The sequence below is a fragment of the Manis pentadactyla genome, chromosome 11, assembly GCF_030020395.1.
Source record: "Manis pentadactyla isolate mManPen7 chromosome 11, mManPen7.hap1, whole genome shotgun sequence".
NCBI lineage: Eukaryota > Metazoa > Chordata > Mammalia > Pholidota > Manidae > Manis > Manis pentadactyla.
The window spans coordinates 108,038,199-108,061,622 of record NC_080029.1 but is presented as its reverse complement, the minus strand read 5'-3'; the positions used below and the strand labels follow the sequence as shown (position 1 = coordinate 108,061,622).

Here is a 23,424-nt window from a genome sequence, read left to right as displayed (position 1 = left end):
AAAAATAAAAAAGAAGATTAAAAAAAAAGAAATCTTGCCATTTTCAACTATATGGATGGACCCAGAGGGTAATATGTTAAGTAAAATAAGCCAGGCAGAGAAAGACAAATATCATATGATTTTACTTATTTGTGGAATATAAAGCAAAGCAAAATAAAATGAGCAAAACAGGAGTATACTCATAGACACAGAGGAGTGACTGGCAGTTACCATAGGGGAGGGGTTGGGTGGGTGGATAAAGGAGCACAAAAATTCTTTATCATAATATATGTTGGTCATGGGGATAGTACAGCATGGAGAATATAGTCAATGATTCTGTAACATCTTTCTGTGTTGACAAATAGTAACTGCACTAGTGGGGGTGAGGAGTTAATAATATGGGTAGCTGTTAAACCACTGTGCTGTATACCTGAAACTGATACAAGACTGTATATCAACTATACTTCAGGAAAAAATAAAAGAATCAAACCATGAGGATAATTTCACAGCTGTTGCCCCTAAGATAATAGGTCTCATTTGCTGTATGTTCACTCCATCCCATGCCCTGCACCCAGCTTCTTACCTGTATTCCCTCACTTAACCTTCATCTGCAACTGACGTGAAGAGGAAGATCCTCAAAGGTTCCTGAAGTCCCTGCTCTGCCCTGTGGCTCTGAAGCTCTTCTAAGTTCTCACTCTCCTGGGAGTCCTAACAGTGAAGTTTCTTTTAGGCCCATCTCCACAAAAAGGGCTTGAAGTTTTTCAGTCCTATTACAGTGACTTTCTAAATCATTGATTCATCCAAATGTTTACTGAGTATCTACTGTTTTCCAGAGACTGTTCTATGCATTCAGGTTACAAAAATAAAAGATATGGTCCCCTACCCCAAGACACATAAGACTCAATAGAACAGAGAGTGCTTGGGGAGCTCAGGAGAGTGAGGCATCAGAGAAGACTTCCTGGAGGACGTGACATTTGAGCTGAACTTTAAAGGTTGACTAGAAAAAGTTAGAAAAGAAAGGGAAAATGCATGCTGTGCAGAAGAAAAACATGTGCAAAGACATAGAGAGAGAACAATCTGGAGTATTCAGGGAATAGCAAGCAGGTGATCACTGCTGAAAGGTACAGTACAAGGGTAGAGAGAAGTACGAACAGTGGGGCTTCTGCCACCAAGGGTCGTAATAAGGAGACTGGAGGTCCTCTGCTTGAGGACAGAAAACCACATAATAGTGGCAACCATGGTGCCTGCACTATTAGGCTGATGTTCACCCAGAGGACCCAAACACACATGCCCAGCATTCAGTGCCCTTCACGTGTTGCCTGCCCCAATAACCCCTGACACTACCTCTCTCTCCTCCAAAAACGCCTTGGGTTCTTCCTCCACTCCCACCCTTTGCAGACCACCCTCACGTTCACCTCAGGCTGACTCAAACTGCCTATTTGCGCCACAGCCCCTCTGCATATTTGTGTTTGACTGTTAAAAGCAGCAGAGGGCAGAAGAGGCCCAGAAATACTTCAGAGATGTGCCTCCCTCACAAGTCCTCTGGGGGCATCGCTGCTGCTGGTCCACTTCGAGTAGTGAGGGGCTAGAACAGTAGTAAAAAGGCTCTTTTTTAAATCTCCAATCCATCACAGACCAATATTTTCAGAAAGTAAAATAAAAATGAATTACAAGAAAAATGAAATTATTAATAAAGACACAAAATGTTAAGTCCCAACTTTGTGTCACTGGACTCAGTAAACATAGTATTACCCTACCGAATGACACAGGTCGGCTGAACCTGAGCCCAGCACCACCTCCTCCCTCAAGCACAAATGCTCATTATTATCAGGTCTAACTTCTACCATGAGATTTTATGGGCAAAGGAGATGTACTAGAAGAATTCAAAGAATTTGCTTCCGAGCTTCATGAGTATCTCCCCCTCTAAATGGAGTTGATGAAAACAGCTTTTGATGAGTACAGACCAAACACTTGCCCACCTACCTTGCCACTCTTCCCCGAAGATCTCCCAAACCGGAGAGCTGACGCATCTCCAGAGTCTTTAAGGCAGAATTAGTTCCGTAGCTAATGTTGTCCCGGGCACGGATCTGCTCCTGCAGTACCTGGGCAACACAGAAAACCACAAAGGGGGTCATCTGAGAATGTACATGCTGCCACAGGAGCACTTTCTACCCTTGGCAAAAATAAGAATGTTTAACTCCTAAGAGCTCTTTTTAACAGCCACCTGATATACACATCTACACAGAATCAGGGGTTTAGAACAAGAAGCCTCAGGGATCACATCCAGACCAAGTTCTTTAATTTATCAATAAAAACACAGAGACTCAGAGGTCGTGTGGCTTGATGGAGGTCCTGCTGCAGGAAGAAGAAAAGCTCAAGACCAGGACCCTGGACTCAGGTGCAGTTCAGAGCTCTTTCCACCACTCCAGGTTGTTTGTGGATAGTCACTGTTTAAGTGAACAATCCCTAAATCTATTAGGAAGTAATGAATGAAGAGCAAGCAGGACTGGGGATGGGGGTGGGGTGGGGTGAGCATGAAAAAAACAGGATCAAATTCCAGTTCCTCCAGCTATGTGACCCTGGGCAAGTGTATAAAGTTCTCTGAGCTTCCCTTTCCTCACTTGTTAATAGTAATGGTGACAATGCTCTTAAGGCCATTGTGAATATTACATAAGATAATACATATAAAGCACTTAACAGAATGCCTAGTACACAGTAAATACAGCCAATGCTAATCTTTTTTCTAGCACTTATTAAATAACAATATTTATACTGGAATAGCAGATTGGTGTCTCACAGGGATTTTAATGGAAGTGGAACTTTCATTTAAGCTCATAAAGTTTTAGTAAGGATCAGGTAACCCAACATAGGTATGGCCTCATGGAGCATCCATCCTGGGAGATCTTTAAGCACTGATGGAGACACTGAGACCACACCTGTTGTTCATTGAGCATGTACTAGGGGCTGCGGGGGCTGCACTACACATGGACATGCACCAAGTCTGCATTCTCAGGATGCCCATGTTACAGACCAGGAAGTGAGATGAAATGACACAAAGTCCAAAGTCACACAGGGAGCAAGTGGCCAGCCAGGACTGACCCAGGCAGCGTGGCTCCAGAACCCGGGCTCGTAACCACGCTGCAGTGCTCTTGCCCAACTAGGTAAACAAGATGAAGATGGAGCACTTAAGATACACAGAGACAGACAAACTAGAAAACCTGAGCCCGAGGGGGCAGGAGAGCACTCAAAAGCAAAAGGTTACACCATGTGTTGCTTTTTGAGCATGTCCTTCCTCTTTGGCACAGCCCTTCCTTTCCCCCTCCTTCTACCTCACTCCAACCTCCACACCCCGTCACGACCACCACTCTCTCCTTCTCTAAGAAAAGCTGCTGATTGCTTGTATCCTTTCCCTTTCACCCATTTTTAAATTTTTGTCCTGTTTGGTCAATGTCAGTTCAAATACTTGCTAATTTTTTGCTTTCTTTTGGTCTTATTCTTTATTTAGTAATTTAAAATACAAAGTTCCTTTATTTTTATTAGTCCTTCCTTAATAATGAAGACTTTTTTGTATTTGTGGTGTCCACAGGTTGGAAGTGAATTGTTTTCTTATTACTTTAATCTCAATTTTGAATTTCTCTTAATCTAAGGACATATGGGGAGATTCTCAAGATGGCGGCATGAGTAGGGTGGTGGAAATCTCCTCCCAAAACCATACATATTTTGAAAATACAGCAAAAACAACTATTCCTAAAAGAGTGACCAGAAGATACAGTACACCAGCCAGGCTACATCTACATCTGCAAAAACTCAACAAAAAAGGTAAGATACAAAGCTGTGACTGGGCGGGACCTGAGCACTCCCCCCACCCCAGGTCACCAGCGGGAGGAAAAGAATCAGAGTGGGGAGGGAGTGGAAGCACAGGACTGCCAAATAACCAGGCCTAGTAATCTGCACGGGGAGCACAGACACATTGCATGGTGTGCTGGATATCAGAGGAAGGGAAAAGCAAAATCCGAGACTAAGACTGCAAACAAGTTCCAACAGCTGGCTGCCTTGGGACAAAAGAAAAGTGGGCTCATTAAAAGTCTTCAAGGGACAAAGGTTTAATAGGTGGACAAAATCTTCCTGGCACACTCAGCCCAGCAGGTGGGGAACTTTAAGGAACTTCAGCCATCCCCTGGATGGCAACACAGCACCAAAGTCCATCACGGTGATAAGCAGCCTGCCGTTCATTCCCCACTGCTGGCACTGCAAGCAAACCGGCTGACCCGCCATTGCTGCAGAACAACTGGGGAGCAGTCTCACCCACAGCAACCACACAGGCTTCTCCCAGTGTGTGGCTAACTGGGACAGACCAAGAAGCTGATCCCTGCCCACAGTCGACCAACACAGACAGCAGAGACTGGCACAGAGCCTGAAAGGAACAAAGGGGCTTTATTCACGCAGTGAACATGCACTGCTCGCTTGCAACCCCCACCAGTGCCCTAGGGCATCCCAAGGGATGCCCAACCCACGGCAACTCAGGGGATTAACCCAGAGGCTGCCCCCTGCGAGAGGCTGACCAGCACAGGTAGAGGAAACTGGCATGGAGTCGCGAAGCATACGGGGGCTCTGTTCTCACAGCAAACATGCACTGCTCGCATGCAACCACCACGAGTGCCCTACATCATCCCAAGGACTGCCTGGCCCACAGCAACTCAGGGGATGAACCCAGAGGCTGCTCCATGTGTGTGGGTGACTGGCACAGGCAGGGGAGATGGGCACAGTGACCAGTAAGCAGGAAGGGACTTTGTTCTCCCAGCTGACACACACGCCACTCGCCGGCAAACACTTCCATCGCCATGAAAAGGTAGAACCACCTTGTTCAACCCAAAATCCCTCAAACACCAGAGAGAGGGCTTTGTCAGACCAAAATCGCCAATCTTCCTGAAAAAGAATTCAAAATAAAAATCATAAGCATGCTGATGGAGCTACACAGAAATATGCAAGAGCTGAGTGATGAATCCCCGGGGGAGATAACAGAAATGAAACAACAATGGAAGGACTTAAGAGCACACTGGATGATGTGGAAGAGACTGTTAATGGAATAGAAATCAGAGAACAAGAATACAGAGAAGCTGAGGTAGAGAGAGATAAAAGGATCTGTAGGAATGAAAGAATATTAACAGAAATGTGTGACCAATCCAAACGGAAAAATACTTGCTTTATAGGGGTACCACAAGAAGACAGAGAATAAGGGATTAGAAGGTGTCTTTGAAGAAATAATTGCTGAAACTTCCCCAATCTGGGGAAGGAAATAGTCTCTCAGACCATGAAAGCCCACAGATCTCCCAACACAAGGGACCCAAGGAAGACAACACCAAGACATATAATAATTAAAAAGGCAAAGATCAAAGACAAGGACAGAGTATTAAAAGCAGCCAGAGAGAGAAAAAAGATCACCAAAAAAGGAAAACCCATCAGGCTATCATGAGACATCACAACACAAACCTTACAGGCCAGAAGGGAATGGCATGATATATTCAATGAAATGAAACAGAAGGGCCTCAAACCAAGAATACTGTATCCAGCAAGATTATGATTTAAATTTGAAGGAGGGATTAAACAATTTCCAGAAAAGCAAAAATTGAGGGAATTTACCTCCCACAAACCATCTCTACAATGTATTTAAAGGGACTTCTCTAGATGGAAGTGCTCCTAAGGCTAAATAGATGTCACCAGAGAAAATAAAAGCACAGCAAAGAAAGTAGATCAACCAAATAATAACTAAATGCAAAATAAAATCAGTTATCCACAAAATCAGTCAAGGGAAACACAAAAGAGTACAGAATAAAACACCTAACATATAAAGAGTGGAGGAGGAAGAAATAGAGGTAGAGAAATAAAGAATCATCAGACTGTGTTTATAATAGTGTAATAAGTGACTTAAGTTAGACAGATAGTAAAGAAGCTACCCTTTAACCTTTGGTAACCACGAATCCAAAGCCTGCAATGGCAGTAAGTACATATCTATAATCACCCTAAATGTAAACATACCGAATGCACCAATCAAAAGACACAGAGTAACAGAATGGATAAAAAAGCAAGACCCATATATATGCTGCTTACAAGAGACTCACCTCAAACCCAAAGACATACAGAGACTAAAAATGAAGGGATAGAAAAAGACATTTCATGAAAACAAAAGGGGAAAAAAGCAGTTGTTGCAGTACTTGTATCAGACAAAATAGACTTCAAAACAAAGAAGGTAACAAGAGATAAAGAAGGACATCACATACTGATAAAGGGGTCAGTCCAACAAGAGGATATAACCATTATAATATCTATGCACCCAACACAGGAGAGCCTACATATATGAAACAAATACTAACAGAATTAAAGGAGGAAATAGAATGCAATTTATTCATTTTAGGAGACTTCAACACACCACCCACTCCAAAGGACAGATCAACCAGACAGAAAATAAGTAAGGACACAGAGGCACTGAACAGCACACTAGAACAGATGGACCTAACAGACATCTACAGAACTCTACACTCAAAAGCAGCAGGATACACATTCATCTCAAGTGCACATGGAACATTTTCCAGAATAGACCTCATACTAGGCCACAAAAAGAGCCTCAGTAAATTCAGAAAGATTGAAATTCTACCAAACGTCTCAGATCACAAAGATATAAAACTAGAAATTGTACAAAGAAAACAAAAAGGCTCACAAACACATGCAGGCTTAACAACATGCTCCTCAATAATCAATAGATCAATGACCAAATTAAAACAGATCAAGTAATATATGGAGACAAATGAAAACAACAGCGCAATGCCCCAAGTTCTGTGGGACACAGAGAAGGCAGTTCTAAAAGGAAAGTATATAGCAATCCAGGCCTATTTAAAGAAGGAAGAACAATCCCAAATGAATAGTCTAAATTCACAATTATTGCAATTGGAAAAAGAAGAACAAATGAGGCCCAAAGTCAGCAGAAGGAGGGACATAATAAAGATCAGAGAAGAATAAAACAATAGAAAAAAATGAATGAAACCAAGAGCTGGTTCTTTGAGAATATAAACAAAATAGATAAACCCTGAGCCACACTTATTAAGAGAAAAACAGAATCTACACACATCAACAGAATCCGAAATGAGAAAGGAAAAATCACTATGGACATCACAGAAATACAAAGACTTATTAGAGAATACTATGAAAATCTATATGATAACAAACTGGATAAACTAGAAGAAATGGACAACTTTCTAGGAAAATAAAACCTTCCAAGACTGACCAAGGAAGAAACAGAAAATCTAAACAGACCAATTACCAGCAATGAAATTGAATATGTAATCAAAAAACTACCCAAGAACAAAATCCCCAGACCACATGGATTCATTGCTGAATTTTATCAGACATTTAGAGAAGACATAATACCCATTCTCCTTAAAGTTTTCCAAGAGATAGAAGAGGGGGGAACACTTCCGAACTCACTCTAGGAAGCCAGCATCACTCTAAAACTAAAACCAGGAAAAGACACCAAAAAAAAAGAAAACTACAGACCAATATCCCTGATGAACATAGATACAAAAATACTCAACAAAATATTAGCAAGCCAAATTCAAAAATATATCGAGAAGATCATACACCATGATCAAGTGTAATTCATCTCAGGGATGCAAAGATGGTACAACATTTGAAAATCCATCAACTTCATCCACCACATCAACAAAAAGGACAAAAACCACATGATCATCTCCATAGATGATGAAAAAGCATTCGACAAAATTTAACATCAATTCATGATAAAAACTCTCAACAAAATGGGTACCGAGGGCAAGTACCTCAACATAATAAAGGCCATATATGACACACCCAAAGCCAACATCATACTTAACAGTGAGAAGCTGAAAGCTTTTCCTTTAAGATCAGGAACAAGACAAGGATGCCCACTTCCCCAGCTTTTATTCAATATAGTACTGGAGGTCCTAGCCACGGCAATAAGACAAAACAAAGAAATAAAAGGAATCCAGATTGGTAAGGAAGAAGTCAAACTGTCACTGTTTGCAGATGACATGATATTGTACATAAAAAACCCTAAAGACTCCACTCCAAAACTACTAGAACTAATATCTGAATTCAGCAAAGTTGTGGGATACAAAATGAATACACAGAAATCTGTTGCATTCCTATACACTAACGATGAACTAGCAGAAAGAGAAATGAGGAAAACAATTCTATTCACAATTGTATCAAAAAAATAAAATACCCAGGAATAAACCTAACCAAGGAAGTGAAAGACCTATACCCTGAAAACTACAAGACCCTCTTAATTAAGAGAAATTAAAGAGGACACTGATAAATGGAAATTCATCCCATGCTCTTAGGTAGGAAGAATTAATATTGTCGAAATGGCCATCCTGCCTAAAGCAATCTACAAATTCAATGCAATCCCTATCAAAATACCAACAGCATTCTTCAACAAACTGGAACAAATCATTCTAAAATTCATATGGAACCACAAAAGACCCCGAATAGCCAAAGTAATCCTGAGAAGGAAGAATAAAGCAGGGGGGATCTCGCTTTCCAACTTCAAGTTCTACTACAAAGCCACAGTAATCAAGATAATTTGGTACTGGCACAAGAACAGACCCACAGGCCAGTAGAACAGAATAGAGAGTCCAGATATTAACCCACAATATATGGTCAATTAATATATGATAAAGGAGCCATGGATATGCAATGGGGAAATGACAGCCTCTTCAACAGCTGGTGTTGGCAAAACTGGACAGCTACATGCAAGAGAATGAAACTGGATCATTGACTAACCCCATACACAAAAGTAAACTCGAAATGGATCAAAGACCTGAATGTAAGTCATGAAACCATAAAACTCTTAGAAAAAAAATAGGCAAAAATCTCTTGGACATAAGCATGAGTGACTTCTTCATGAATGTATCTCCCCGGGCAAGGGAAACAAAAACAAAAATGAACAAGTGGGACTATATCAAACTAAAAAGCTTCTGTACAGCAAAGGACACCATCAGTAGAACAAAAAAGGCACCCTACAGTATAGGAGAATATATTCATAAATGACAGATCCGATAAGGGGTTGACATCCAAAATATATAAAGAGCTCATGCACCTCAAGAAACGAAAAGTAAATATGCCAATTAAAAAATGGGCAGAGGAACTGAACAGACAGTTCTCCAAAGAAGAAATTCAGATGGCCAACAGGCACATGAAAAGATGCTCCACATCACTAATCATCAGAGAAATGCAAATTAAAACCACAATGAGATATCACCTCACACCAGTTAGGATGGCCACCATCCAAAAGACAAACAACAGCAAATGTTGGTGAGGATGTGGAGAAAGGGGAACCCTCCCCCAATGCTGGTGGGAATGTAAATTAGTTCAACCATGGTGGAAAGCAGTATGGAGGTTCCTCAAAAAACTCAAAATAGAAATACCATTTGACACAGGAATTCCATTCCTAGGAATTAACCCAAAGAATGCAGGAGCCCAGTTTGAAAAAGACATATGTACCCCTATGTTTATCACAGCACTATTTACAATAGCCAAGAAATGGAAGCAACCTAAGTGTCCATCAGTAGATGAATGGATAAAGATGTGGTACATATACACAATGGAATATTATTCAGACATAAGTATACCATTTTCAACAACATGGATGGAGCTAGAGGGTATTACGCTCAGTGAAATAAGGCAGGAGAAGATAAGTATCAAATGATTTCACTCATCTTTGGAGTATAAGAACAAAGAAAAAACGAAGGAACAAAACAGCAGCAGACTCACAGAACCCAAGAATGGACTAACAGTTACTAAAGGGAAAGGTACTGGAGAGGATGAGTGGACAGGGACACATAAGGGGGGGGAAAGGGGCATTATGATTAGCACACATAATGTAGGTGAGGGGGCACGGGGAAGGCAGTATAACACAGAGAAGACAAGGAGTGATTCTACAGCATCTTACTACACTGATGAACAGTGACTGTAATGGGGTTTGTGCAGGGGACTTGAATATTGGGGGAGTCTAGTAACCATAATGTTGCTCATCTAATTGTACATTAATGATATCAAAAGAAAGATTACTTGGAATTGTCTTCTTCATTCTCTAGTAGTTAAGTTTTTTGTCATTTTATTATTTATTTCTAATTCTACTGGCTTATGATCAAAAATATGGTCTGTAATATATTTAAATTTTTTAATGTATTCAAGTTTGCTTTGTGGCACATGACTGCTTTTTGTAAATGTTCCATGATGAAAAGTATTTAAGGAAGAAAAAGCACTATCATCTATTAAATTGAGTTTGATGATTCCATTACTCATTTTCCATAGATCTTATTTTTGTCTACCAGATCTTTCCAGCTCTGAAAGAGGTATTATGAATTCTCTGTAAAATATTTTCATGAAGTTCTCCTTATACTTTCAATATTTCTTACTTTATATATTTAGCTTTCATTTTATTTGGCACACACAGATTTATGATGAAGTGGCCTTTGCCACTATATAATAACCTTCTCTGACTCAGTGCTTTTAATACTGTTTCACCTTACCTAATATTAACATTGCTACTATGCTTTATCAATATTAAAGCAACCACTTGCTTGGTCTAACTGTGCACCAGAAACTGTCCTAAATGCTTGAAGCATGTTAACCCATTTAATCCTCACAGCACCCTTTGAAGGAGGTACTAGCTATTATTATCCCCATTTCACAGGCGGTGAATATCTAAGCAGTCAAACTGCCCAAAGCCACAGTCAAGTGGCTGCGCTGGGATTTGAACCCGGGCATCTGGCTCCATAGCCCATGCTCTCGGTCATGACAGTAGGCTGACCTACTTTGTCCTTTCATCGCACTTGGCATTTATAATTTATGTTGCTTTTTGTTGCTGTTATTTCCTTTCTCCTTTTCCTTATTTTGACTGGTTTAACCCAGTCATCGTTTGTCACCTTTCCCCACTTGTGAACTGGGGAATGTTCCGGGGCACTGCTGTTCCATGAAAGCTGCCTTCCCTTTGGCAACCTCCACCACGACCATGTCTGTGCAGACTCCAGGCTCCGTTCTCACGCAGCCTTGCCTCCCCTCCATGAGACACTGAGCGCCCTTCACATCACCCCTCCTTCATCCTCCAACCCAGGGACTTATTCGGAAGGATTTTACTATCCTCCCCTCTTGCTCTCCCCTGACCCCAACTAGGCTTTGCTAAAATAAGGCAATACTTCTAGCTATAATTAGAATTGGCTATAATTAGAATTTTGCTCATAAAATGTGTCTTCTATTTCAAAATTTTTTTCCCTCTTGAAGCACTTCCATTACCTAGTCCCAGGCATCTCTCCGTATCATGTACATGAAATGGCACAGGTCTTTCTTTAAGGATCACTGATCTCCTTTGTACTCCCTTTCATTTTCCCCTATGTTAGGGTCTCTGTGCAGACTCATTGTGTTTTTGGTTAGAGTCTTCTCCCTAGCATTTTCCTCTCAGGCACCTGGATGAAAGACTCTGAATCCCTGCCCTGTGAATAATCATCCTTCCCTCACCCTGAAGAGCACAGGATAAATTGAAAGGGTATAGAATTCCTGCCTTAAAGGCTTTTCCTCCCAGTGAACTTCAAGGCTGACGGGAATCTGATACTTCTTCCTCTATGCATACCTTGGCTCCTTATGCCTAGAAGCTTGTAAGATCTTGTTTCCTTCTATTTGGAGATCAGGAGTTTTATCAGAATGTACCTAATTGTGGATATTTTTAAAAATTCAATTCCACCTCAGTGAACTATTCTATCTATAGTCTCAGATTTTTCTTCAACTCAAGCAAATGTTCTTCTTCTACGTAACTATTGTTTCTTCTCCATCTGTTTCTTTGACTCCCTCTGGAGCTCATATTATCCATATGCTGGGTGTCCTGGGTCTGTCCTCCAAGTCTTACATCGTTTCCCTTATGGTTTCTCTCTGTATTTGGCTCTGATGTTTCCAGATTTCTTCTACTTTTTTTGGGGGGTAACATTCATTTCATAAAAGGAACCATCCTTGCTTCTGGTTCATCTGCTGATTTTGAAACATTTAAGTTCAAGGAAGACATTTTATGTTGCACCTGGACCTCCTTAAGTGCCCTGTCTTAGCTAGCTGGGTCTGCTACAACAAAATACCACAGACTAAGTGGCTCATCAGACGTTTATTTCTTGCAGTTCTGAAGTTGGGAAATCTGAGATTAGGGCCCCCATAGGGTCATGTTCCCATGAGGACTCTTTTCCTGGCTTGTAGACAGCTGCCTTCTCACAGCATCCTCACATGGTGGAAAGCGGCTCTGGTCTCTCTTGCTTTTTTTGTAAGAGCACCCGTCCCATCATGGGGGTTCCACCCTCAGGACCTCATCTAAAATGCCCAAAGGCCTCAATTCTAAATAATCATCACACTGGGGGTTAGATCTTCAACATAAGAATTTGGAGAGGGACAAAACAGTCAGCCCATAACAGGCCATGATTATTTTTCACTCAAGGCGCACCTGTTTCCTATTTTATTTGGTCAGTTCTAAGGGCTGTACTTATTCTTCCTCCCTCTGGTGGCTGGGCGTCCTTAGGTGTGATGTTCTTTTTGTTCTCTGCTCACCGGAGTGAGATTCAGTAGGTGGTGTTGAGTGTAGTGGAAGGAGCTTATGGGCAGCCAGTGAGAGCTCAGCGTCGGTGTCCAGCGAGGCACCAAGAGGAAGCTTCTCTGAGTCCTGCTCTCAGCAGCCCTCCCAGCCCGGAGGCAGTGGGCACGCAGCCCGCCTCTGTGGCCCCTCATTTGGCTCAGTCATGTGGTGTGAGGCAGTGAGAACGGCCTTCTCTCTGACTCCCAAACCAGAGTGCCCAGGACCTCATGCCAGGCTTTCCCAGGCTGGGTCTCTTCTGGCTCCCCAGGCCTTTCTGCCTGCCCACCCCACCATTCAGGAAGATGGCACTGGAAACGGGAACGGTGAAGGCAGTCATGCTAAGCCACCACCTTCCCTGCACCAATCCAGGGGTTTCTTATGGATACATTGATGTGTATGTACTTGTTATTATTTATTTCTAAAAATGTGATGATTTCTGATAAACTGAAAATCTGTGGTCCAATTTGCAAATGACCAGGAAAGCCTATATGAAATAATGTAACTATGCTTACATCAATTGTTTTTGTGCTTCCTTTTCTCAACCTTTTTTAAGCATAACATACATACAGAAAGTTGCACTTGTGTACATTTTTTAGGATTTTCAGATTTCCTGTTAAAAAGCAGAAGTTAGCAATATGAAAATTCTGTGTTTTCTTTATTGAAGATCTGGTTGGAGCCACTGTAGACGTAGTCACAGTAACAGCAAAAAAAAAAAAAAAAAAAATTCACTGCAAGGAATTTGGAACTACTAGACCTGTTATCTGCTGTAGTCTCCAGCTTTTTCTGAATGAACCTGCTCTTAAGAAGAATGCAAACCAGTTACAATACCTGTGAATGACAAAACATTAGTCATCTGAACACATTCTCGTAAGAAAACTTCAGATCTGACTAATCTGGTTCTGACACTCTCCCACTGATAAAAAAAAGTGCTGGTGTGCTCACTCTCTTTTAAAAGGAAGCAACACTTACTAGTTATAGTTAATAAAAAGTAATACTTAGTTTTCTATATGTAATGCTTCAAACCTTTGTTTAAAATAAGGCTTAAGATCAGGGGTTCTCAAACATCTTTGGGGTGGGTAAAGGATCCCCAGGTGGCTTGTCAAACGCACAGATTTCTGGGCCCACCCGCAGAGAACCAAAGGGAGGGAACACGTGCAGAAGTGTTCATGCTCGAGGTCCACAGACCCCTCCTGGAGAAACACTGCATTGGACACTAAAGAAATGACAAAGAGTATAACTAATCTCATTTCATCTGAGTTGTTTCTCGATCCAAAAAAATCATTAAGCAAGTAAAATGAACAGTAACTCACAGAGGCACTAAAAATAATTAACACATTTTTTAAAAGGTTCTGTCTTTCCAGTAAGCAAAGAAACAGGAAGTGGGAGTCACACCATTACTGTGCCCGCTGTGGTGCAGAAACTGACAGTCAGGGAGGCTGTGCATGTGTGCAGACAGTGGGGGTGCCTGGGGAACTCTGTGCTTGCTGCTCAGTTTTACTGTGACACTAAAACTGCTCTGAAAAATAAAGTCTATTTAAAATTTAAAATTTAAAACAATACCATTTTCATCTATTAAAACAGCACATACTTTTAGTTCTGTATAAGATACACTAAATGTACATACTAAGATGGATATCAGAAATAAAAAATGCACAGTTGGCTCTACCTGACATGTCTTTCTGGAGTTCCACCAGAATATATTCCTAATGTTCACAACCTTTGACCCAGTAACTCTAGGTCTTAGATTCACCTTATAGGAAATAATAAGAAAAAAATGAACAAAATGTAGGCACAAAGATGTCTTCATTATGCAACACATATACCAGGTATCTACCCAGTACATTATTATGCAACCAGTGAGAGGTTCATGGAGGGCTTTTAAAACCAAGGGAAAATGTGTACAATTTAATATTAAGCAAAAAGAACCATACAAAATAAATATACTGCATGATTCTAGCTGTGTATAAGATTACATATGAAATAACACTAGGATATTAACATTTTGTTTATTGCTGGGGTGGAGTTATGGTTCCTCTTTTCTGTATTTTCCACAATGGCTTTACATCAACTTTTTAACCAGAAAAAGAAAAGCCCTTTTAACTTTCAGAATTCTTATGCAAGTGATTAAGATATTATATTAGAAATGCTTTCTTTGAATAATACAAAGAAGAATTATATTTGAGCTTAACACCATATTCATGTTACTGAAAAGTTATGTGAAAACAGAAGGCATTAGAGAGCTTTCTATTTACAGGAACTCTGTGATGAAGCCTTAGAAAAACAATTCCTCTGTAAAGCCAGTAATGTTCCCTAATTTGTCATTTTTGGAACAATACATTATCATGACGTATTTACTTAAAAAAGGTTACACTCCTAAGTATATCATCAACTCTCCATTACTGTTGGTTCAATTCAAGAAATTATTTTCTGCAGGCAGGGCATGTGATGTGCACCAGGCCTGCCCTCAGGGAGCTCAGTCACAGCAGGAAAGACTATGAGGTGCTAACTGTGTAACCTGATAAATCCATACAATAACATGTTTCACAGAGCAGAGAGGAAAGACCAGTCACCTTGGAAAAGTGATGCCCCAAGTCTTCATTAATTTTTTTCTAAGACATGGCCTGTCTTTAGAGAAGACCCCTGCCAAAGACAGTAGGAAATGGCAACGCCCGCCCACCCCCCGGAGCCCCACAGGGCTACATCACACTGTGTATGCAAAGCTGATGAGGACCCGTCCCTGGGGCCTCACTCACCCAGACAGACTAGTAACGCCTGGGAGCGCTAGGCATGTTTCTCCTTCTCCAGCTCTTCCTAGATTTATGAGGATTTGGAAATGCAAGTGTAACTGCAGTATCACCTGGAGAAAGGCCCGACCACAGCAGAGCATTCCCTCATAAGATAGCATCTCTCTCCGTGACTTTTCATCTTCACACTAGGACTTAAAACTCTCCAGAATTCCAGTCTCAGTATCAAATGTCAAATATCAAAACCAAATTGCTTTATTGGACATTCAATTGGCCCCTAAAACCTGCCAAGTCCTAAATGGAAATCTCTCCACGACGCACATGCAGGAAGTCCTGCCAGCTCTACTTCCAAAACAGATCCAGAAATCCAGCTACTTTTCTCCCCCTCCACTCTGACTTCCCTAATCCTGATCATCTCCACCTAAACTGCCTCAGCAGCCCCCAACCCATCTCCCTGCCTCCATTCATGCTCCCCTACAATCCCTCCTCCATGCAATAGCCAGAGTGATCTTTTTGCAACACAGTATTAGTCTGTAAGCAACAGGAGGGCAAGGGTTTTTATCTGTTTTACTCACTGATGCATTCCCAACACCAAGAGTGTGAATGTATTATTTAAATTCCTTTGCTCAAAATTAAATAATGGCTCCCATTTGTAAACTCCAAACTTCACAGCCTTCAAGGCTTATGATCTGATTCTGTTCCCCCAGGCTCATGGCACCTCAGTAGCACTGGGCCTTACTGCTCCTCACACATGCCAAGCTTCTTCCTGCTTATGGCCTTGGAACTTGCAACTCCCTCTCTAGAATGTTCTCTGCCCTGCGTGTCTGCTCCCCGACCACCACCACCTTGGCTTGGCTAGCTGATTCTGTCATTCCGGTCTGAATGCATATGTCACCTAATTCCCCTACCTGTTCCTAAAATAGCCCCACAATCACTCTCCATCATATCATCTTATCAAAGCACTTGGTTTGAAATTACCTTGGTTACTTCTCAGTTCCTGCCTATAAACCCCACTAGAATGTGCAGCAGGCCTCACAGCAAGGGCCTTGCATGCCTGGGTCACCACCATAACCCCAGCCTCTAACAATGCCTGGCTCCCAGAAGGTAGCTGAGTCATTTATCTATCAATGCAGCCCCACAGTCCAGTATTTGGTCTTCCACACTGAAGGCTCAGAGACTATATCTAGCTGGTGCCTGGAGGTTCTCAAAGATGAACTCGGAAAAGCTAAAATGTATTAAGGACAAAAGTAGACACCAGAACACTAATTTGTTATTTACACTGAAAAAAACCTCTATCAACAGAAATGAACAAATAACTCAAATTATATTTAATTCACTACCTTCTCCCCCCTAGAGTCAAACCACATGACAAGCCAAGTCTAGCTCGTAGACTGAAAAAATGAATTTGAATGATGTGATGGTTAATTATATGTCAACTAGACTGGGCCGAGGGATGCCCGGATAGCTGGCTGAACATCATTTCTGGGTGTGCCTGGAGGCTAGCATTTGAATTGGTGGACTGAGTAAAGCAGTTGGTCCTCGCTATTGGGGGCAGGCATCATTCAATCCCTTGAGAGTCATAATAAAACAAAAAGGAGGAGGGAGGAGGCATTTGCTTTCTGCATGATGGAGCTGGGACGATTCTTCTGCCTCAGCATTCCTAGTTCTCAGGCCTTCACACCTGGACTGGAGGCTACACTGTCAGCTCTCTGGCTCTCAGGCTTCCACACTACACTGGCCTCCCCTGGGTCTCCAGCTTGCAGTCGACAGAGGGTGGGACTTCTCAGTCTCCATAAAATCACGTGAGCCAATACATACACACACACACACACACACACACACACACACACACACACACACAGGCCCTATTGGTTTTGTTTCTTTGGAGAACACTAAGGCAAATGACATTCCCCAACGTCCCTCTGCTGATATATCTGTTCCAATGGGACACAATCACACAGCTGTAGGCTGTAATTCCCTTTTCAGGTAAAATACATGAAGTCCAGTAGCCAAGACCCTCTTCTCAGTGACAGTACCAGATGCACAATAACCAAGTTCCTATCTGTTCACTCAATCATATGTTAACATCATTGTCCACACCTCTGCTGAGACATGCTAAAAAGGCCCAACTGCATACTCATCACCTGGGTTCAGAAAACTCTTCAGTAGCCCATTTGCAAATTATTAAACTACAGAATTATGTATAATCTACTCAGTTGACAAAGACTTGATACAGTTTCCCCTAACCCAACTAGGTCAAAGCCAACACTCCAAGTCTGTAGGACACTATGAAGCCTGAGCACATTGGAAACCGAGTAGGTCTGCAGATTCTAATCATCCAGGTAGCAGATTCCACTGCCCGGTTCCCCAAAGGTCTAAAACACAGTGAACGTCCTGAGGGGACATGGAGGTCCCACCAACTGTCTCGAGCCATCAGACTTGGAAGGAAAAGCTGACCATCAACAAAGGGGCCATGGCCCACTGACCAGGACGTGGCTTCCAGCGACTGATACAAGCTTCAATCAAAGACAATATGGATAATCCAGATATGTGTAATTCATGGCTGACTACATTACCTCTTCTAAATTTATAATGATGATGACAATTTGTGGAAAGTTTCTAAGAAATAAATAATTGATAACATCACAAGGCAAACTGCCAGTGGAGACAATGAGTGGGGATGTATTAAAACAATAGATCCTCTCATTCAACATTTATCAGCACCTACTGTATACCAGCACACAAGGGTCATCTGTTCGACACTGGAATTTGCTGATAGAATATGGGCAATAATTACAGGGTTCTGGAAGGGCCAAGGACACCAGGGCCTTTGATTATAAAAGATTTATTGAGTTCCTACTATGTGCTAGACACAGTGGCAGATGTTAAAAATGGAAAAATCAAGACTCAGGTCTAGCTTTTGAGATCACATAGGCTAGTGGTTTGGCAATATACTATACTTTTTCCTGTGTGATGTGTTCAGATCCACATGATAATCTTAAAGACTTATAGAGGCAAATTTGCCAAGATGTAGTATTAACATATATCAATTTGATTAGCTCAATCAGGATCCTGGAGTGAGCTTTATATCTTGAGAATGTCTTCAGCTTTAGTTTTTAAATACAAAATCACCTGCGGGCACAAATTTTTATAAAACAAGTACCCAGTAAAATTTTATTGAGTGAACCGAGAAACAAGTGTAAACCAGTAATAAGTTAAAAACTAGGCAATTTACATAATGAATGAAGAAATTAATTAAGAATCTATAGATAAAAATATGCCTATCACATCATTTAAATACAATTTTTTAGTATCTTTACACCTCTTTGCCTTTATTGTGCAAATATTTCCATTACATAGTACCTATCCTCCCAATTTTACATTACTTCTAAATAAAGACTTCCTTATTACTTTTTAAAGTTGACTGTTCACCATGATTCCATTTTAACAAAGTTTGGCTACAATGTGGCAGTTCTGATGTTTCATCAAGCATCCTAATTTTGGTCATGTTTGGATAAACATGCGTAAGCTCATAATATATATATAAAACCATATGACCAAATACAGATAACCCATATAAAACCATAGAATTAGTTTCATATTGGAGTTTAGTAAATTTCCAAACTTCCTTCTGTTTATGATATGTAGTTATTACCAGTTATGGCAAAGTAAATGCTCATATGTACAAAATAAAATTTTTACCAAAATTAATTTTTATTCTGTTTTCCCTCTCTACAACACAAATCATCTTTTCATTTGCAAAACTGCAAATCCAAAAATACATGTAACTGGAAAAGAGTTCAATCTGATTACTATAAAAATGTGTTTCAGATGGAAAAACAGCAGAATTGAAATTACTTTAAAACTTGCTACATTGCATACTGTTCTTAAAATCGTCTTAAATAAACACATGAAAGAAAAATCATATAAAAGGACATCTTAAAAAAAAAGATTAGGAAAAGCCTAAATGATTGGTAATTTTGGATTCCTAGGTATGTTGCTAGTAACTAAATATCTAAGCAGTTCAATGAACTCCTTCAAAGGAATGATGGGCAGGGAGAGTTCAAGGAGAATCAAAGCTAGAATTACTAGTTTCATGGAGAAATTCTTCCTGAAGAGGCAGAAATACTCAGAAAGCAAAGAATGGATAAAAAGCACCACCTCTCAACATTTGAGAGCTGGTTACCTGAGATCCGGGTCCTATTAGAGCTTCCAAGGGGCAAAGCAGAAAAACAAAGGAGCATATTTTTGCAGTTTAACAATCCGGGTTTAGTCTCAGTACTGCCACTTACGGGCCTTGCAATTCAGACAAGTCCCTTCCCTTCCCTGGCTCTCAAATGCGTCATCTGAAGAGGATGCAGTTTGCACAGGTGACCTTGCGGTATCTTCTAGTCCTTTTTGCTACCAGCAAATTAACAAATGGCTTCACTTTATTCACTTAATAAGCATTCAGCTGCTCCAAACATTGTCCTAGACAATGCAAAGATGACTAAGACAAGGTTCCTTTCTTGTTGAAGAGTTCAAAATCTATCCGGGGAAACAGACTTGAAAGGAAACAATGACAACCCTCTTCAGTAAATGCTATGGTAACAGTGACAAGTGCTGGGTGCTCCAGAGACATTAAAGGAAAGGGGATTCGGGGCAAGGATGGAATTGGCAAGGGAGGGCTTCCTAGAATGAAAAAACTATTAAATAGCATTGAGGGCTCAGCTAAGGTTGGAAAATATATGTTTAAAATGGTTCTGATCATCGGATTAGGACACAGCAGCAACCAAAGGGGAAATCATGCCCCAGGCCCCATAGCTGCAGCTAAGTACTATTACCTCTAATGGTGACAGCAAAAATTGAGTCCAGGGTTTTCTAAGGTAGGTACACTCTGCTTTTACTGGAGGACAGTACTGCTGGAACAGACTGGCTTCAGTCTCTTGTCTGTCCACCATGCACATGAGCAAAGGAACCCAGCTGGGCCTCCACAGGGAAATGCTGGGCATGGAAAGGATGGGGAGGTCACACTATGTCCTCACATGAAACATAGGAGTGTATTTTTTTATGGAACACTTATTCACCTTTGGTTGAGGAGATGGGAACCTCATAATTATTTATCCACATTCACTTTAGTTTTCTCTCTTTCTCTCTAGGTTTGGGAGCAACAGGGCTATGTACATATCCCTAATGTAGCTCTAATCCCTAGTGTATCCCTAACCCTTCTCAAAATTGAAACGTGTAAGTAGGGTTCTTCAATTTTGTGAAGGTGCCAACTTGGGGCTAGCAAGCTGTTCAGCCTTTGGGATGAAATTGCTCTAGCACTCAAATATAAAACTGGAAAGACCATTCTAAACACAGACATCATCTTCCAAAAACAAGTAAATTGTCTAAAGCAATCTCTTAAACTTTCTATGCCCCTCTGGTGTTATTAGAGTTCTTTGGTTGCAGGCAGTTGTGCCTGACTCTGGCTTAGGGGAAAAAAATGGAATTTATTGGAAGAACATAGGGGAGAGGTGCACACAGCCAGCAAGGCAGCTGGGGATTCAGACTGAGAAAAAGACACAAAAAGGCATTTCCTAGGGTCCAGGCAACAGGAACCACTGGGCAGTGCCTGCAAGCACAGCTGCTCCAGGGAGGGGTCCAGTCACTTCCAGTCCTTGGATCACTGTGCTCAGGTTTCAAGCTCCAGGAAGTAAGAGTTATCCGCACTCTGGCCTGAGTTACAGCCTCCAATCCTTTGTTGCTAAAAAGGTGACAAGCTGATTAATAGCCATCCAGTCTGTATCCAATGGAAGAAAGGGAACCCTCAAAAGGAAATCAAAGTGCTGTGACCAAAAGAAATTGGAATGGCTGCCATCAGTCACCATAACAACAAAGACCCACTACGTCCTCTCAGGAACAAAGACATAGTCCTTTTCGTTAAACACAAGTGCAGACCAGAAATTTTTAAACCCTGAAGATAAATGTACTTCAATTAGTGTGCAACTCTGAGTGAGCTCTAAGCAAAGATATATGAGACTCTCAAAGAAAGTGGAAGTCGGTAACCATGTGGTATACCAATACCTCACTTAGGTATAAGCTAAGTGAGAATTATCAAAAAAGGAAATTAACTATGCAAACAGTGGCCATAAAAGAGCTGGAATAGCTGTACTAACATCAAACGAAATAGACTTTCTGACAAGAAATATTACAAGATATAAAGAAAGACATTTTACAATAATAAAAAGCTAAATACAATAAGATATATATAATCATAAATATATATGCACCTAACAGTAGAACCCCAAAACACATGAAGTAATCACTAACAGAACTAAAAGGAGAAATAGGCAACTCAACAATATGAGTTGGAGGTTTCAGTTATTCATAGAACAGGAGTCTGAATAAATTTAAAGAGATTAAAAATATACAAAGTATGTTCTCTGCCCACCTGGAATTAAATTAGAGATCCACAATAGAAATAAATTTGGGAAAGCCCCAAACCTTTGGAAATTAAACGGCACATGTCTAAATAACACAGGAGTTCAAAAGGGAAATCACAAAGGAAATTTAAAAATTTTTGGAACTTAATGAAAACAAAAAGACAATATACCAAAATTCATGGGAAGCAGCCAAAACAGTGCTTAGAGGACACTTCATAACTTTAAACACCATTATCAGAAAAGATCTCACCAGTTATGTAAGATTCCATCTTAAGAAACTAGAAAAAGAAAAGCAAACTAAATCAAATGGGAAAAAAGTAAATAATACAGAATTTAAATCAATGAAACAGAAAAGCAATAGAAAAAATGGATAAAACCAAGATGAAATACAATATTGTCAAGACGGCAATTCCCCAAACAGATCTTTACATTCAAAGCAATCTCTGTCAAAATCTCAGTAGAATTTTCTATAACAACCAGCAGCTGACCTTAAAATTTAAATGAAAATGCAAAGGACCTAGTATAGCCAAAACAATTTTAAAAAGAACAAAGTGGGAGGACTTACACTGCCTCATTTCAAAATGTACTCTAAAGCTAGAAATTAAGGCAGTCTGGTATTGGCATAGGAAAACCATACAGATCAATGGACTCAAGAAATAAACCCTTCTATGTTATGGCCAATTGACTTTCAACAAAGGAACAAGTGGGAAAATGGTAAGATTTTCCTTGGCTACCCATATTTTAAAAATTAACTTAGACCTTTACCTCACTTTGTACAATGGATCACAGACCTAAATGTAAGAACTAAAACTAAAACTTTAGAAAAAAACATAAAATTTTTGTAACCCTGCATTAAACATTTAAGACAAAACACTGAAAGTAGGAACTATAAAAGAAAAAAAAATGAGTAAGTTGACTTCATTAAAATTTTTGAATGTTGCACTTCCAAAGCCACCATTAGGAAAAAAATGTAAGCTGCAAAATGGGAGAAAATATTTGCAAATCATGTAGCCCATAAGGGACCTGTATCCAGACTATATAAAGAACTTTTACAACTCAATAATAAGGCAAACAGTCCAATTTATAAATGGGTTCTGATGCTTGCTAAAACATGGATGAACTTGAAAACTTTATGCTAAGTGAAATAACTCAGAAACAAAAGAACAAACACCATGTTCATTCCATTTATATGACGTACCTAGAATGGGCAAATTTATTGAGGCAGAAATAACTACTTTCTAAAAATAATTTTTAAAAAATGGGTAGAACACTTGAGTAAACACTTCACCAAAGAAGACATACAAATGACCAATAAATACATGAAAAAGTGCTCGGCATCATTCATCACTAGGGAACGGCACATTATAAGAACAGTGAAATACCACTACACATTCACTCAAGTGCTAGAGTCAAAAGGATAGAAAATATCAAGCACTAGTGAGGATGTGGAGAAACTGGCAACCTCATACTTTGCTGGTGAGATTGTAAGATGGTATAGCCACTTTGGAAAATTATTGGGCTAGCTTTTAAAAAGTTAAACATAAGCTTACTGTAAGACCCAGCAATTCCATTCCTACAAATTTACCCAAGAGAAATGAAAACATAGGTACACACAAAGACATACACAAGTGTTCATAGCAGCTTTATTCGTAAT

General features: G+C 40.4%; 1 protein-coding gene across 4 annotated transcripts in view; it reads right to left on the bottom strand.

Moving 5' to 3' along the window:
* FAM81A (family with sequence similarity 81 member A) overlaps nt 1–23,424 on the bottom strand; it is a 63,883-nt gene that overhangs the window by 21,485 nt on the left and 18,974 nt on the right. For all 4 annotated transcript variants that reach the window (XM_057488855.1, XM_036903031.2, XM_057488856.1 and 1 more), the window contains one exon: nt 1,963–2,081. In XM_057488855.1, the coding sequence (XP_057344838.1) occupies nt 1,963–2,081 (119 nt within the window). The remainder of the gene's footprint in view (nt 1–1,962; nt 2,082–23,424) is intronic.